The sequence below is a fragment of the Oncorhynchus mykiss genome, chromosome 7 (genome assembly GCF_013265735.2).
Source record: "Oncorhynchus mykiss isolate Arlee chromosome 7, USDA_OmykA_1.1, whole genome shotgun sequence".
Taxonomy (NCBI): domain Eukaryota; kingdom Metazoa; phylum Chordata; class Actinopteri; order Salmoniformes; family Salmonidae; genus Oncorhynchus; species Oncorhynchus mykiss.
The window spans coordinates 8,582,310-8,600,333 of NC_048571.1; the positions used below are offsets into that span (position 1 = coordinate 8,582,310).

Genomic DNA, 18,024 nt, shown 5'->3' on the forward strand with positions numbered 1-18,024 from the left:
GCTACCCTAATACTAGCTAAAGTAGTATATTAGTATTTTATCAAGTATTCCAGATCAATTGAGATGGAACTGAGATGGAATTCAATGTACATTATTTTATTGTGAGGTATTATTTTACTGGATAGTTTTTTTTATGGCACTATGTACACTACCGGTCAAAAGTTTTAGAACACCTACTTATTCAAGGGTTTTTCTTTATTTGTACTATTTTCTACATTGTAGAATAATAGTGAAGGCATCAGAACTATGAAATAACACATATGGAATAATGTAGTAACCAAAAAAGTGTCAAACAAATCCAAATATATTTTATATTTGAGATTCTTCAAATAGCAACCCTATGTATTGATGACAGCTTTGCACACTCTTAGCATTCTCTCAACCAGCTTAATCTGGAATGCTTTTACAACAGTCTTGAAAGAGTTCCCACATATCCTGAGCACTTGTTGGCTGCTTTTCCTTCACTCTGTGGTCAGACTCATCCCAAACCATCTCAATTGGTTGAGGGCAGGGGATTGTGGAGGCCAGGTCATCTGATGCAGCACTCCATCATTCTCCTTCTGAGTAAAATATCCCTTACACAGCCTGGAGGTGTGTTGGGTCCTGTTGAAAAACAAATGAAAGTCCCATTAAGCCCAAACCTAATGGGATGGCGTATCGCTGCAGAATTCTGTGGTAGCCATGCTGGTTAAGTGTGCCTTGAATTCTATATAAATGACAGACAGTGTCACCAGCAAAGCACCCCCACACCATAACCCCTCCTCCTCTATGCTTTACTGTGGGAAATACACATGCAGAGATAATCCATTCACCCACACCACGTTTCACAAAGACACGGTGGTTGGAACCAAAGATCTCCAATTTGGACTCATCAGACCAAAGGACAAATTTCCACCGGTCTAACGTCCATTGCTCGTGTTTCTTGGCCCAATCAAGTCTCTTCTTCTTCTTAGTTTCCTTTAGTAGTGGTTTCTTTGCAGCAATTCGACCATGAAGGCCTGATTCACAGTCTCCTCTGAACAGTTGATGTTGAGATGTGTTTGTTACTTGAACTGTATAAACCATTTATTTGGGCTGCAATTTCCGGGGATGGTAAATCTAATGAACTTATCCTCTGCAGCAGAGATAACTTTTGGTCTTCTTGTGGCGGTCCTCATAAGAGCCAGTTTCATCATAGCACTTGATGGTTTTTGCGACTGCACTTGAAGAAACTTTCAAAGTTCTTGAACTTTTCTGTGTTGACTGACCTTCATGCCTTAAAGTAATGACGGACTGTCGTTTCTCTTTGCTTATTTGAGCTGTTCTTGCTCTAATATGGTATTTTACCAATTAGGGTTATCTTCTGTATACCCCCTACCTTGTCACAACACAACTGATTGGCTCAAATGCAATAAGAAGGAAAGAAATTCCTCAAATTAACTTTTAAGAAGGCACATCTGTTAGTTGAAATGCATTCCAGGTGACTACCTCATGAAGCTGGTTGAGAGAATTCCAAGAGTGTATAAAGCTGTGATCAAGGCAAAGGGTGGTTATTTGAAGAATCTCAAATATAAAATATATTTAGATTTGTTTTGGTTACTACATGATTCCATATCTGTTATTTCATAATTTTGATGTCTTCACTATTATTCTACAATGTATAAAATAGTCAAAATAAAGAAAAACCCTTGAATCAATAGGTGTTCTAAAACTTTTGACCGGTAGTGTATGTATTTCTAAAATGTAGGGAATCAGTAGTGTTTTATTATTTCATTATTTACCTGATAATTACTTTGTCCTCTGATTCTTATTTTTTATTATTTTGAGAAGAACCAGGAAGTTGTTGATGTTATGTTGTTAATGTGGTCAGACCAGTAAAGCTGCCAAATAGTAATGTTTCTTCATCCAGTGCTTGTCCTCATGAAGTCATACACCCACCTTTAAAATATCTATCTACATCATCTTTGTCCTGCTGAGAAATGCTGTGCTTGAGTTGAACTAAAAATGTGTTCACATTTCTTTCATTTATGATATACAGCAACTCTATAACTATATATTGCTGACCAAAATCGCCAGCTTGGGACTATAAGGTTCTATGATTCTGAGAAAATTGTCTTTAAAGTTTTGAACCCTCATTGGTTTGAATGGTGTCAGCCATTTTTATCTTGTATTCTTTTGAACTTAACATGAATTGGGGTAATTAGAGTATACACAGGAAGATAACATTGAAAAGAACAAGGCTATGTCAATAACTCAAGCCTGACAAAAATGCAGATCGAACCTTATAGTCCAAAGCTTTCAACATGTAATTACAATAGAGAACTGTAAACATTTCAACAGATAAGGTTTATCAACAATTATTGAATTAAAAAGAAACTGGTCAAATACTGTTCTCAGTATACTGTGTAGATATGTAATCACCCCAATAAATACAATGTCAGGTAACTAGCTATATGGTGTTTGTGCAACTTAATATAAAGTGTGACCAAGTTCACTAAGTGGGGCCAAATTCATTAAGTGGGACCAAGTTCATTAAGTGTGGCCAAGTTCACTTAGTGTGACCAAGTTCACTAAGTGTGAGCAAGTTCACTAATTGTGACCAAGTTCCCTAAGTGTGGCTAAGTTTACTAGTAAATATACTGTAACTGTATTTTAACCTGGTAAAGTACCATCTAGCATAGTCACCCAAACTGAAGAATACGCCATGTTCTATTTCTTATGAGAACAATACCTGTCATGGCCCCCATGCTGCATTCAGCATCCAATAATAACTCATGTAGATGTGCTGTGTAAAATGTATACAAGCCCCACGTGGGCCTTGTGATGACTCATGCTATTTAGCACAAAGGTATGCAAGGTGCCCTGTGGACCCAATGTCAATATAAAAGTGCCACTGGATCGACACAACACACCGTGTCTTCTGCGTGTCATCTAATCAAGCTTCACCATCAAGCTAAACCAGCCATGACCAGAGTAATACAGAGCAGGGGATTTTTATTCACTATAAGAGCTGGCCATTGAGATATGAATATAGTGTCTTGCATAGCAGCTATATCCACAAAATCCTAATCATATCAATCTGTGAGAACAAAGCAATGTTTTTCAGCTAAATAATGCTAAACTATCTTTGTTTTATTAAAATAATATAGAGTTATTATATGAGATCCTGCAGTTGATATGCATTATATACAGAGTTAAGAATGTATTATTTTTATTAATAGTAATAACAAATGAATCACAATCAATGAATAATGATGAACTATATTAATTATGTAAAACATTTAAAATCATAGCCTTTATAATCTTCTCAACATAGGTGAAGAGGTCATAGGTTAAATCATTTTCTCAATCAAATCACCCTCTCAGATCATCTTCTATGAGGACAGGAACTTCCAGGGTCGCAGCTATGAGACCAGCAGCGACTGCCCCGACCTCAACATGTACCTAAACCGCTGCCAGTCGGTCAGGGTGGAAATGGGCTGCTTCGTCATCTACGACCGCTCCAACTTCATGGGCAACCAGATGTTCCTGAAGAGGGGAGAGTACTCCGACTTCCAGCGTATGGGCTCCGTGATGGGCATGGGGGATATGACCATGCTGGAGTCCATCCGCTCCTGCCGCATGATCCCAATGGTAAGACGTCCACAGTTGGAGTTCCACCGTCTCCTGGTGTTCGATGATGACATGATTATATGTATGATGTTGTTCATGCTATTTCTCTTCATATAAAGAGTGCATTTTTTATATTTTTGAGTAGCTAGATGTTCGTGAATGGTGATGAAGTGTGAGTTACTAGGACTCTGTACATCTGATACTTGACGTGCTGTTCACCTGGGTCGTGTTCAGCAGGGCACACCGTAGCCAAACGTTTTGTAACAGAAAACAAAAATATGTCTTCTAATTTAACAAGTTTAGGTATTATCAAAACAATTTGTCCCTAATGAACGTGTTCCAGGCCTCTATTACTGTATAAGTCATCTGACAAGCAATGATAAATATAATACTGGAAGCATAGAGTACACACACGGTAGTAACTGTCAATGTTCTCCCTCCCCAACAGCACCGGGGACAGTTCAGAATGAGGCTGTACGAGAAGGAGAGCTTCGGAGGCCAGATGCACGAGCTGATGGAAGACTGCGAGTCCATCCAGGAGCGCTTCCGCATGTCCGAGATGCAGTCCTGCAACGTGATGGACGGACACTGGCTCATGTACGAGCAGCCCCATTTCAGAGGCAGGATGATGTACGTGAGGCCTGGAGAGTACAGGAGTATCAGAGACATGGGCATGAGCACCATGATGAGAGTTCGCTCCATCAGACGGATCATGGATGCCTGTGAGGGTCAGCGGCATTGATGCCTGAGATTCCTGCTGTCCTGACATCCAAAAGGCTGCTAAAAGTCACAATTCTCATTGAATGTAATAAAACTCTTATTTTGAAGTACCTGTTCTCTTCTTTTTTCTATCAAGTCTAATCTACCCATGGTATTTAGATTACACTGGTTTATTCTGACAGATTGGTGTCTGGAGAGGGATTTCAAAGAGTCTGAATGAAAAAAAGTAATCATTTGATTTTGATACACCAAATGTGCACATAACATTAATTTATCAATAGCAAAAAATATATATATCTATATATATATACAGTGCCTTGCGAAAGTATTCGGCCCCCTTGAACTTTGCAACCTTTTGCCACATTTCAGGCTTCAAGGCTTTTTTTGTGAAGAATCAACAACAAGTGGGACACAATCATGAAGTGGAACGACATTTATTGGATATTTCAAACTTTTTTAACAAATCAAAAACTGAAAAATTGGGCGTGCAAAATTATTCAGCCCCCTTAAGTTAATACTTTGTAGCGCCACCTTTTGCTGCGATTACAGCTGTAAGTCGCTTGGGGTATGTCTCTATCAGTTTTGCACATCGAGAGACTGACATTTTTTCCCATTCCTCCTTGCAAAACAGCTCGAGCTCAGTGAGGTTGGATGGAGAGCATTTGTGAACAGCAGTTTTCAGTTCTTTCCACAGATTCTCGATTGGATTCAGGTCTGGACTTTGACTTGGCCATTCTAACACCTGGATATGTTTATTTTTGAACCATTCCATTGTAGATTTTGCTTAATGTTTTGGATCATTGTCTTGTTGGAAGACAAATCTCCGTCCCAGTCTCAGGTCTTTTGCAGACTCCATCAGGTTTTCTTCCAGAATGGTCCTGTATTTGGCTCCATCCATCTTCCCATCAATTTTAACCATCTTCCCTGTCCCTGCTGAAGAAAAGCAGGCCCAAACCATGATGCTGCCACCACCATGTTTGACAGTGGGGATGGTGTGTTCAGCTGTGTTGCTTTTACGTTAAACATAACGTTTTGCATTGTTGCCAAAAAGTTCAATTTTGGTTTCATCTGACCAGAGCACCTTCTTCCACATGTTTGGTGTGTCTCCCATGTGGCTTGTGGCAAACTTTAAACAATACTTTTTATGGATATCTTTAAGAAATGGCTTTCTTCTTGGCCACTCTTCCATAAAGGCCAGATTTGTGCAATATACGACTGATTGTTGTCCTATGGACAGAGTCTCCCACCTCAGCTGTAGATCTCTGCAGTTCATCCAGAGTGGTCATGGGCCTCTTGGCTGCATCTCTGATCAGTTTCTCCTTGTATGAGCTGAAAGTTTAGAGGGACGGCCAGGTCTTGGTAGATTTGCAGTGGTCTGATACTCCTTCCATTTCAATATTATCGCTTGCACAGTGCTCCTTGGGATGTTTAAAGCTTGGGAAATCTTTTTGTATCCAAATCTGGCTTTAAACTTCTTCACAACAGTATCTCGGACCTGCCTGGTGTGTTCTGAGACTATCACAGTGCAGTGCATTTATACGGAGACTTGATTACACACAGGTGGATTGTATTTATCATCATTAGTCATTTAGGTCAACATTGGATCATTCAGAGATCCTCACTGAACTTCTGGAGAGAGTTTGCTGCACTGAAAGTAAAGGGGCTGAATAATTTTGCACGCCCAATTTTTCAGTTTTTGATTTGTTAAAAAAGTTTGAAATATCCAATAAATGTCGTTCCACTTCATGATTGTGTCCCACTTGTTGTTGATTCTTCACAAAAAAATACAGTTTTATATATTTATGTTTGAAGCCTGAAATGTGGCAAAAGGTCGCAAAGTTCAAGGGGGCCGAATACTTTCGCAAGGCACTGTATATATGCATTTTCTCACTGGCTCAATTGAATCAAATTTAACCCATGTTACAGTACATCAAATTATATTACTCAGAAAGCCTGCTGTACTCAGAAAGCCTGATGTACTCAGAAAGCCTGTTGTACTCAGAAAGCCTGCTGTACTCAGAAAGCCTGATGTACTCAGAAAGCCTGTTGTACTCAGAAAGCCTGCTGTACTCAGAAAGCCTGTTGTACTCAGAAAGCCTGCTGTACTCAGAAAGCCTGATGTACTCAGAAAGCCTGTTGTACTCAGAAAGCCTGCTGTACTCAGAAAGCCTGTTGTACTCAGAAAGCCTGCTGTACTCAGAAAGCCTGCTGTACTCAGAAAGCCTGCTGTACTCAGAAAGCCTGCTGTACTCAGAAAGCCTGTTGTACTCAGAAAGCCTGATGTACTCAGAAAGCCTGATGTACTCAGAAAGCCTGCTGTACTCAGAAAGCCTGCTGTACTCAGAAAGCCTGTTGTACTCAGAAAGCCTGCTGTACTCAGAAAGCCTGCTGTACTCAGAAAGCCTGCTGTACTCAGAAAGCCTGATGTACTCAGAAAGCCTGCTGTACTCAGAAAGCCTGTTGTACTCAGAAAGCCTGCTGTACTCAGAAAGCCTGCTGTACTCAGAAAGCCTGCTGTACTCAGAAAGCCTGCTGTACTCAGAAAGCCTGTTGTACTCAGAAAGCCTGCTGTACTGTAACCTCCAGTTTCTGAAACGTATTTAGCAGAAAACTAATCCTTATTGTCAATTGTTAGCATTATGCTAGTTTACATGTTCTCCACAGTATAATGTATAACCCATGGACAATGGACTGGTTTAGAAACACGAGAGAAGTGATGTATAATCAATGGACTGGTTTAGAGAAGCTAGAGAAGTGATGTATAATCAATGGACTGGTTTAGAGAAGCTAGAGAAGTGATGTATAATCAATGGACTGGTTTAGAGAAGTTAGAGAAGTAGAGAAGCAATGAATTGGTTTAGAGACGTTAAAGAGGTAATGTATAACCAATGGACTGTTGACTGGTTTAAAGAAGTCAGAGGAATTGGACATCATTTCCGTAGATAATAGTAGTTCATAAACGTGGACTGTATGTGAGCATCAAATGTGCAGCATATGGATGTGTATCCCCTTTTCTGTTGTTGTTTTCTGAAACATTTCTAATAGTTTCAACTGTATTCTTCGTGGGCATGATACGTTTTTGTAGGGACATCAAATCTATTCCGTTACAGTACATAACAACCAGACAGCGGTTTACCTCTCTATGCTGCGTCATGTTGCTTGGTCAGCGATTCTTCACAATGGGGCCACCCATTTCACTGAACACAATAGATGTTTTATAAAAGTAAGGTATTTGATAGGGGTCAGGATTACAGTACATTGTGGCTATTCAATTTCAGAACAGATCAAAGTGTATAGTCGCCCACCTGCTTACATAATTCATGTATTACAGTCATCTGCTTTCTTTATGCCCACGCAGGTACACACACACACTTATGCACACACTCACTCACACACACACACTTAATATAAAGGGTTACCCTATAGGGCCAACTTTACCCTATAAAATAAACTTAATATAAAGTGTTACCCTATAGGAACAACGTAATGTAAAGTGTTACCCTATATTAATGTAGAGTGTTACCCTATAGGAACAACTTAATGTAAAGTGTTACCCTATAGGAACAACTTAATGTAAAGTGTTACCCTATAGGAACAACTTAATATAAAGTGTTACCCTATAGGAACAACTTAATGTAAAGTGTTACCCTATAGGAACAACGTAATGTAAAGTGTTACCCTATAGGAACAATGCAATGTAAAGTGTTACCCTATATTAATGTAGAGTGATTCTGGAGCGGCCCCTGAGACAGGAACACTTATGGGGGATTCTGGAGCGGCCCCTGAGACAGGAACACTTATGGGGGATTCTGGAGCGGCCCCTGAGACAGGAACACTTATGGGGGATTCTGGAGCGGCCCCTGAGACAGGAACACTTATGGGGGATTCTGGAGCGGCCCCTGAGACAGGAACACTTATGGGGGATTCTGGAGCGGCCCCTGAGACAGGAACACTTATGGGGGATTCTGGAGCGGCCCCTGAGACAGGAACACTTATGGGGGATTCTGGAGCGGCCCCTGAGACAGGAACACTTATGGGGGATTCTGGAGCGGCCCCTGAAACAGTGTTTTCTGTCAAACTAAATATCACAGTATCTTTCAATGATATTGAATGTAGCTACTGTACAAACACTTGAAAATTTCACATTTGCATGCACTTTTTAAATAACACTGAATATCATATTGCTGATACACTCAAGGAGCAATTAAAACAACCCCCATAATGCTTTTGATACTTTTTTTTAATACTATTTTGATACTATGCAATATAAATTGTAAGGTACACCTTTACCTACACCTTACCTACCACTTAAAGGTAAAATCAACTATCTTTTGGTATTGTTCAATAGTCCGCAGTTTGCATCATGATGATGCGGCCGGTGACACTTTGCTTCTTGAAAGTCCAATATCTTGTAAACTGGACTGCTGACATGCAACATATTTCGGGACTGTCATCAACAGTGGAATACCAAAATATCATTTTTGAGTGGAAGTTTCTTGTGTGCACTGCACAAACCTATTCCTAATGCAAATGAAATTGGCATGAGCATAGCCTATAAAGTTAAATAAAGGTTCAATTTAAATTAAAATAAAATAAAATAAGTGTTTCCCCTAAATGGTTCATTATGAGCACATAATTTACATAAATAAAATGTTGAAGCTAAATTCAAATCCATAAATAGTTAATTCACCTTTCAGAGTCTATTTCAAAGAGACTATACAATACGTCTAAAAGGAATCAGACCTAATCTAAACCCTTTTACCTTACAGAGCACTAAATGATAACTCTTTGCCGTGAGCGTGGCGTTGATGTAGAGTACAGTACAGTGTTGCTCAGCTGACTCAGCGTTTTATACAATTGGGCGGTAGATTCTTCTGGAGCTACATCAAGCATAAAAGGCAGCACGCCAGTAGGGAGAACAACAGAAATCTAATAACTGTGACCATGAACGGAAAGGTACTGTAATGTGGGGCTGTGATCAAAGTCTGTGCACAGTGCTGAACTGTACGCCATCTGGCACTGGAACTATGAATCTAGGATGCATCAGAGCCCATTTCCAATGGGGAATATATCCTTGATGTGTGTGTTTTTAGATTCAGAACACTATGATAACTACAGATTACTTATAATGACTTGTAATTATAATCATGGTTGCATTGTTTGATTTTGTCAGACACATTACAATTATTATGTAGAATAATTTCTGAACGGGATAGAATGTATGAGTTTTTGCACATCAAAATCAATTGGTTTCACGTCAAGATGTTTAGACTTTCAAAGCATACTTTCTCTTTCTCCAGATCATCTTCTACGAGGACAGGAACTTCCAGGGCTGCTCCTATGAGTGCAGCAGCGACTGCTCCGAGCTCTCCTCCCACCTGAACAGGTGCAACTCCTGCAGGGTGGAGAGTGGCATGTTCATGGTGTACGACCGGCCCAACTACATGGGCCACCAGTACTTCCTGAGGAGGGGAGAGTACCCTGAGTACCAGCACATGTTAGGCTTCAACGACTGCATCAGGTCTTGTCGTATGATCCCCCAGGTAAGCACTTCTGCAGACAGCACAACAGACCACAACTATTCACAACCACACCACAATGACCACAATCATCGATGCCATAAAACTATCTTACACTCCAAAATCTAAGTCTGTCTAAAGTTTTCACACCTCAAATGTAATCTAAAGTTAACATAAAAACACATCCCATGCCATCGGTTGTGTAGATCCAGCTAAATGCCTCAACCGCAAATGAATGAAAAGGATAACAATTATACCGTATTGTGCTTATCTTTTCATTCTTTTTAGATTGTGGCATATTGCATTGTATGCCATCCTATCAACCAAGCTCATCCTGTTCCGTTAATAGATGCGTGAAATATGTTATTTTCTTTCCAATAGCACATGGGCCAGTTCAGGATGAGGATCTACGAGAAGGAGAACTTCGGAGGCCAGATGCACGAGGTGATGGACGACTGTGACTCCATCCAGGAGCGTTACCATATGCCCGAGATGCAGTCCTGCAACGTGATGGACGGCCACTGGGTCATGTACGAGCAGCCCCAATTCAGAGGCATGCAGACCTACCTGAGGCCTGGAGAGTACAGGAACACGAGAGAGATGGGAATGGGAAATGATGAAATGAGGTTCCAGTCCATGAGGCGCATCAGCAACGATGCTGCCTTTTAAATGTGCTGTCTTTAAAGAGTGCAACGACTTTTTAATAAACATTTTAAACCTTCATTTTTTGCAGTGATTTTATTACCTTATTTCCACCAGCCACTGCACTGTAAATTACTATTATATCAATATAATACTCTAACCACTAAAAAGCCACTATAAGCAACGATTATACTGCAACCACTATAAACAGTAATATCAGCTGAAATGTCTGTAAACACAAGGTAAACAAAAATGTCCCCTTTTCCCCAAATTCTATAATCCTTATATTTAGTCTTAAAAAACCTCTAGCCTATGCTAGGCACTTGACACTGCCTTGTGAATGGGTGTTTTAGACAAGATAAGCTCTTAACAACAGAATCCTGCCGACTACGCCAAATGAGGATTGAATAAGAAATAAGACTACGCCACTTTTTTTTTAAAGGCAAAGAAGGTCCTGTAATTAACTAAAATGATGAAGCATGGAAATCAGACAGGTGCTCAAGTGATCAATTGTTTTGTTTACTATGAGGAACTTCAGCTTTGAGGAAGGAACTTCAGCTTTGAAACCTCAGCTCAACAGATCATACTGTCCTTACTCAGACATAATCAATCACTCACAAATTCAACTCTTAAGAACTAGTGACTAACTTGTCACAACCCTTCACACTACACAGTGGCATGCCATATTTATCAAACCACTTCACACTTCCATCCTCCAAAACTGTAACATTGCCATAATACAAACACAAACTCATCAAATAGAATATGTGGTAATAATTTCTATGAAGCATACATAACTCATTTTAAGTGCCTTAATAATGCCTTATAATACACTTATAGTGCCTTATAATACTCGCTATAAGATATAATGTATCATAAGTAGTTATAGCTTTCTTACAATACATTACTATAATGCATTATCAGCCTAAAAAGCATCATGCATTATTGACCTACCTAAAATGCTCTGTCCCAGACCTTCTGTTTTCAACTCTCTAGAGACAGCAGGAGAGGTAGAGATAGTCTCAATGATCTGCTATGAAAGGCCTTAATGACATTTACTCCAGCACTGACCTGTTGCACCCTCGACAACACTGTGAATATTATTAATTGACCCTGCTGGTCATCTATGAACATTTGAACATCTTGGCCATGTTACGTTATAATCTCCACCCGGCACAGCCAGAAGAGGGCTGGCCACCCCTTATAGTCTGGTTCCTCTCTAGGTTTCTTCCTAGGTTCTGGCCTTTCTAGGGAGTTTTTCCTAGCTACCGTACTTCTACACCTGCATTGCTTGCTGTTTGGGGTTTTAGGCTGATTTTCTGTACAGCACGTTGTGACATCAGCTGATGTAAGAAGTTAAATGTGATTGATTGATTGATACTTAACAGCATTAATTTGAACTGAGCGTGATTTATAGCATCAGCCTTTTGGTATTTAAAACCGGCCATTACCCCTGCTCTAAGAAAACTAGCTAGCTAGCTCGATCCCTGGATTTTGGAAGGTGCAGCTAGATTAGAGTAGCTACAGTTTATCTTGCTACAGCTTATATCATCTTTAACTCTGCATTGTTGTAAATTGACCCGTAAGCATTTCACTGTTAGTCTACACCAAAAATTGGATTTGATTTTGATTCACTTTGATTAGACTATTTGAGTGAGTCGCTAGCTAATGTTGGCTGGCTAGCTAAAATTTCTAATGGCACGAGGTATTTGCAAACAGCACAACATTGTGTGATTATCTAAGAGCTAGCTAGCTAACAAGCTGGCTAAGGTAGAAATGTCTGAGCTGCAAGCCAACACTGTGTTGTATTTACCCAAGTTAGCAGGACTGGGTAGCTAACGTTAACTAGCAACAAATATTTGGAAAAGCTAGGCACTTGCGGACACTTACCTAGCTAGCTAGCTAACTGTTTTGCTAGGAACACAGCTAACTGTGAAGATTGCCAATAAGCTGGCAGAGGCTGAAGACATGACTGATGCTAAACATATAATTATCAAGCTAGCCGAGTGAAATTAAGCTTTGACCTAAATTTAACACTAATATGTAGCTAGCACGAAATGTGAGTGTTCTTTGCTAGATTTTCACATTCTTGCAATGATATAATGCATTTTATGCTCTCTTTTCTTATAACGCTGTCACGCCCTGGTCGAAGTATTTTGTGTTTATTTTCATTTATTTGGTCAGGCCAGGGTGTGGCATGGGTTTTTGTATGTGGTGTGTTGGGATTGTAGCTTAGTGGGGTGTTCTAGTGAAGTCTATGGCTGTCTGAAGTGGTTCTCAATCAGAGGCAGGTGTTTATCGTTGTCTCTGATTGGGAACCATATTTAGGCAGCCATATTCTTTGGGTCGTGGGTGATTGTCCTTAGTGTCCTGATGTCCTTGTTCTGTGTTAGTTTACACAAGTATAGGCTGTTTCGGTTTTCGTTACATTTATTGTTTTGGTAGTGTTTGTGTTTAGTGTGTTTCTTCATTAAACATGGATCGCAATAGACACGCCGCATTTTGGTCCGTCTCCCCTTCAGATAAAGAAAACCGTGACAAACGCATTATATGTATTATCAGGATGGATAATTACTTATGAACAATTAGTAAGTATGATACAACTCCTTCTATTATAAGACATTATATATGCACTTATGTGTATGCCTCATATAAAATATGAACAAATATGTTTTTACACAGATGACGGCTACCAAAACAATAACCTATTTTTTGAAATTTAATAAACACATTTTCAAATGTCAGTCAGATCACTCAATCAAATCTAAATTATTTCAACCAATGGGGGTGACTGGAATGCTGTGACTAAAGGAATAGTACATATCTGGCATAATCAGGAAGTGAGGCATGTCCAGGAAGAAGGAAAGTAGATCCTGAGGGGAACAACGAGCTCACCTTGCCTAAAACACTAACTTACTGTTGCTTGACATCAAATTTGGATAAAAGAAATACACACTTTAAACAAACTACAATTTCTAAAGGCTCTATAGATATATATTATACATATATATATCATTCATAGCCATTATAAGCACTACACACGTGCTTCACAAGTAATCCATAAACTCCCGAGTGGCGCAGCAGTCTAAGGCACTGCATCTCAGTGCTAAAGGAATCACTACAGACCCTGGTTTGATTCCAGGCTGTTTCACAACCGGCCGTGATTGAGAGTCCCATAGGGCGGCGCACAATTGGCCCAGCGTTGTTAGGGTCTGGACGGGGTAGGCCGTCATTGTAAATAAGAATTGGTTCTTAAATGACTTGCCCAGTTAAATACAATTTTAAAAAATATGGCACTAGATAAAGGGTAAGGTTAAAGGACATTCCATCTGGTATTTTGACAAATGTGGCATAACCCTTTTATTATATTTTATATAGCATCTCATTGCTAACAAAGACTTTACTAAGCCTTACAAGCTGTAGTTCCTTTAAATGCACGGTGGATCAATAGCAAGGTCAGGTTCAATAGCAAGGTCAGGTTCAATAGCAAGGTCAGATTCAATAGCAAGGTCAGATTCAATAGCAAGGTCAGATTCAAATGGATTAACTACAGTATGTGACAGTGACAACAATGGGTATTTCTCAATATGCATGCTACCGTGCTCTGAGCATGCAAATTGGAGCACAGAACAGTTGGTGTGTGAGTCCAAATCAGAGTATGTGAAATGGGAATGGACCATGGCTGCGAGGGGTTTTGAGGTTAAGTCAGGAGGAGGCCACCCACACTGTTCATTGGTAGGACAACAGACAATGGATAATGGACTAACTCCAGACTGTTTGGCAACAAGGATGAAGTGGGCTGATGCAGAAATAGGCATGAAGTCTATATAGACCACTACACCAAGAACTGATATATAATAGCTTCATTTCTTGCAACAAATTCAGTTTTGTTTGACTATTGGTCATTTTTGACCAATTTGTATTTATAAATACTTTTCTGTTCAGAATTAAAGTATCAACTGAACTGATTTCCAATCAAAGTTCAAGACTGCAAATTGGTTTTCCATTTCACTCAGGGAACTAGAGATTCTCAGGGAACTAGAGATTCTCAGGGAACTAGAGATTCACTGAAAACAAAAGCCAGCCATAACGTTGTCTACCTGTACATTACTCGTGTAATAATTTACAGGAAATATGTTCATTTAGCCTATTTTCACTTTGAAATGAAAAACCTAATCCCAGTCAATCAATCACTTATCACTGAACATCTAGATCATCTAGATCAAATATTGTTTTCAGTGATTTCTCTGACAGGACATGTCAGTGTGTTAAATTGAGAGGCAATGTACAGTATACATGACCAGCCTCTCATAACAAGAAGTTTGCTCTCTCCTATCCCTCACTCATTATGATGTGCATAATGTAATGTTATTATAATAATATTATACAGTAGATGGGGTGCCCTTTGAAGTAAATGATCAGAGAATTTTCTTATTTTCTCTCTGTCATTCACACAGCAACAATCCAACAATGGACCCCACCTCACAAATACACACAATGGGGAGTTATAAAGGGTTTAGCTGGAAACCATTGTGTAAAGGGGCCCCTATGCCATTATGCCAACTCGGGACTTTTCACAATGGAGCTGGGGGTTCTTTTGACGTTAAGCCAGGTATAAAAGTACCCAAGGACGGAGAATAAGCTATACATGTTCAGGCCAAGTATCACCATAGATCTGTTACCCAAGCAAGAGTCACCATGACCATGGGAAAGGTACGCCAACCTACAGCCCCTCACCACTGAAGAAACTTTCAAAATTGCAGTTGAACGTGAATTTTGAACTTGTCATATTACTGTTTGGAGTCAATATTGTTGTTTCTTTTAACCTCCAGATCATCTTCTACGAGGACAGGAACTTCCAGGGTCGTTCCTATGAGACCAGCTCAGACTGCCCTGAGTTGACCTCCTACCTGAGCAGGTGCAACTCCTGCAGGGTGGAGAGCGGCTGCTTCATGGTGTATGACCGCTCCAACTTCCAGGGAAACCAGTACTTTGCGAGGAGAGGAGAGTATGGTGACCACCAGCGTATGGGCATGTCTGACTGCATTAGGTCCTGCCGTAACATCCCCATGGTAAATAAACAACTAATTCATATGTTTCTGTTATCACTGATAGTATTGGATTGGATAAAATTGTTATAATTGGAATAACATTTTATAATAAAAAATGTGTTAACAGTTAGCAATTTTTCTAATGGCTTTGGTTGTTGTGGTTTTCCATTACAGCACAGTGGCCAGTTCAGGATGAGGATCTACGAGAGGGAAAACTTTGGAGGCCAGATGCACGAGATGATGGACGACTGTGAGAACATGATGGACCGTTACCGTATGTCCGACTGCCAGTCCTGCAATGTGATGGACGGCCACTGGCTCATGTACGAGCAGCCCAACTACAGAGGCAGGCAGATGTACCTGAGGCCTGGAGAGTACAGGAACTTCAGCAACATGGGGGGAAGCATGGGCAACATGAGATGGCAGTCTATGAGGCGTATCATGGATTCTTGTTAACTCACTGTTTGATGTGAATATTAGGTTGACAATAAAGGCTTGTATAAAAGCATTGGTCGTGACGTGACGTTGTATTGATTAATGTGACGACTACTGCTCATCGAATTATTCATGGTTTATAATTACGTGATTAAATGAATCATTCATCTGGGGCACCATGGGAAAGTTTGGTTTTATTGAGTTTCTATTTCCCAAATTAACTCAAATAATATCAGAATATCGATTTTTACAACCGTCGCTAATGAATTAATTTCCTCTACAGTCTCATCCTGAACATCGCATAACCCGGGAATCTGCACAAACCCACTAAATAAGTCCGTACCACACCAACTGAGGTGATTGTTTATTTACTAACAAGCTAAAATTATAATATAAGATACACATACACACAGTCTAGGCCATTGATTAGAACTTAGTACAATGAAACAGGTCCCTAGCGGGCCAACACAATATCACACATGTTACACAAAATGGGGATTTCAAAAGAGAGAGAAAGAGAGAGGGTACGAGAGAAAAGCACACATGGGTACATTTGTAAACTATGTTTAGTTTAACCCTAATCGTAACCCGAACTGCCGCTCTCATGGGTCAGAATATAATAATGTAATTATGTGTCGAAGGACTCCGATGGGGTCCGAGTTCTGAATTCTCCTCTGATGGTGACACTTCTGTTGTTACCGGGCGTAACGCTCTGATTGTCCACACGATGTCAGTGTCCTTTCTCTTCGTGGTCTGTTTCCTAGCCTTGTTCTGAAAGGGGGTCTTCTGAGTACGGTCAGCTGTGTAGCTCAGGGGCTCCAGTGTAGGAATGAAAGCAGTGTAGACACACAATTCCTTGGAGAGTGGTAACCAGGTGGTCCTGCTTGAATTCACCCTCTTAGACACAGCTACTCATCCGTAGATTAAGACGTTCCTTTGTCTTCTTCAACCTCGTGTTACGTTTTGGGGTTACAACTAATCGGACCTCGGCTGCAGCTGGTGGCCACCTAGTCTGATATGATAATTCTTAACATGTTTTATCCCCTCGGGTCAGAAATGGGTCTTTCCGCCTTTAGGGTGTAACTAGTGACGAGGTAAGGTCTGGATTTTACTCAAATACAATTTAGACAACTAACTTCACATTTCCTCTTTATAAAAACATTTGACTTGATCTGGGCATTTTCCACACAATGTACAGTATGCAAACGTCAGGTACACATTGTGAAAACTCTTCAAGTTACAATGTTTTCGTTATAACGTCATCATTTCACTTTTAATAACATAACAAAAATGACATTAATTTTCATATTCCATCTATCGTCATTTACTACCAGTTTGGCTGACGAAACACATTGTTCCAGAGTCCGTTTATTGCATGTTACTGTCACACCCTGACCTGTGTATTCTTTGTTTTCTTTATATATTTTGGTTAGGTCAGGGTGCGACATGGGTAAAGAATGTGTTTTTGTACTCTCTAGGGGTTTTGTAGGTTTATGGGGTTGTTTACCATCTAGGTGTTTTGTATGTCTAAGGTTGCCTAGATTGGTTCTCAATTAGAGGCAGCTGTTTATCGTTGTCTCTGATTGGGAACCATATTTAGGCAGCCATCTTCTTTGGGTATTTTGTGGGTTATTGTCTATGTGATGTTGCATGTTAGCACAGAGTTTCTTTAGCGGTCACGGTTGTTTTAGTGTATGTCGTGGTTTTCTGTCTTTCATTAAATCATGCATTCACACCACGCTGCGCTTTGGTCTCCTCAATATGACGATCGTTACTGTTCTGAGGTAGGTTCTCCATAGGCCCATCATACATTCTCTTCCTCCATATTGAGAGGACAAAGGGATTTTGTTTGCTGCCTTAAGATTTACAATGGGCATGATGTCATAAAACCCCCCACCACCATACCTGTCGATCTCTCCCCCTCTGGTGGGTGTGAGAGATGTCTCTTGTAGGAGGAGTGTGGTCCTGATCCAAACAGGCCAGTCATGACACATCCATCTCAAATTCAATTGATTCAATGTTTCAGGTAATTTAATATTTGAATACAAAATAATGTTACATACAAT

At 40.0% G+C, this 18,024-nt stretch overlaps 3 protein-coding genes across 3 annotated transcripts; all 3 read left to right on the forward strand.

Moving 5' to 3' along the window:
* The first annotated feature begins 2,723 nt into the window (after nt 1-2,723).
* LOC110496917 (gamma-crystallin M3-like) lies at nt 2,724-4,405 on the forward strand. The gene is made up of 3 exons (XM_021572930.2): nt 2,724-2,952; nt 3,346-3,612; nt 4,040-4,405. The coding sequence occupies exons 1-3, from the start codon at nt 2,830-2,832 to the stop codon at nt 4,331-4,333; spliced, it is 684 nt and encodes a 227-aa protein (XP_021428605.2). The 5' UTR covers nt 2,724-2,829; the 3' UTR covers nt 4,334-4,405.
* A 3,666-nt stretch (nt 4,406-8,071) lies between these two features.
* Nucleotides 8,072-10,553, forward strand: LOC118965341 (gamma-crystallin M3-like). Its single transcript, XM_036984403.1, has 3 exons — nt 8,072-8,401; nt 9,582-9,854; nt 10,212-10,553. Exons 1-3 carry the CDS (start codon nt 8,072-8,074, stop codon nt 10,497-10,499), a joined length of 891 nt encoding a protein of 296 aa, XP_036840298.1. The 3' UTR covers nt 10,500-10,553.
* A 4,499-nt stretch (nt 10,554-15,052) lies between these two features.
* On the forward strand, nt 15,053-16,031 carry LOC110527267 (gamma-crystallin M3-like). The gene is made up of 3 exons (XM_021608436.2): nt 15,053-15,185; nt 15,305-15,544; nt 15,698-16,031. Exons 1-3 carry the CDS (start codon nt 15,171-15,173, stop codon nt 15,977-15,979), a joined length of 537 nt encoding a protein of 178 aa, XP_021464111.1. The 5' UTR covers nt 15,053-15,170; the 3' UTR covers nt 15,980-16,031.
* Nucleotides 16,032-18,024: the final 1,993 nt, after the last annotated feature.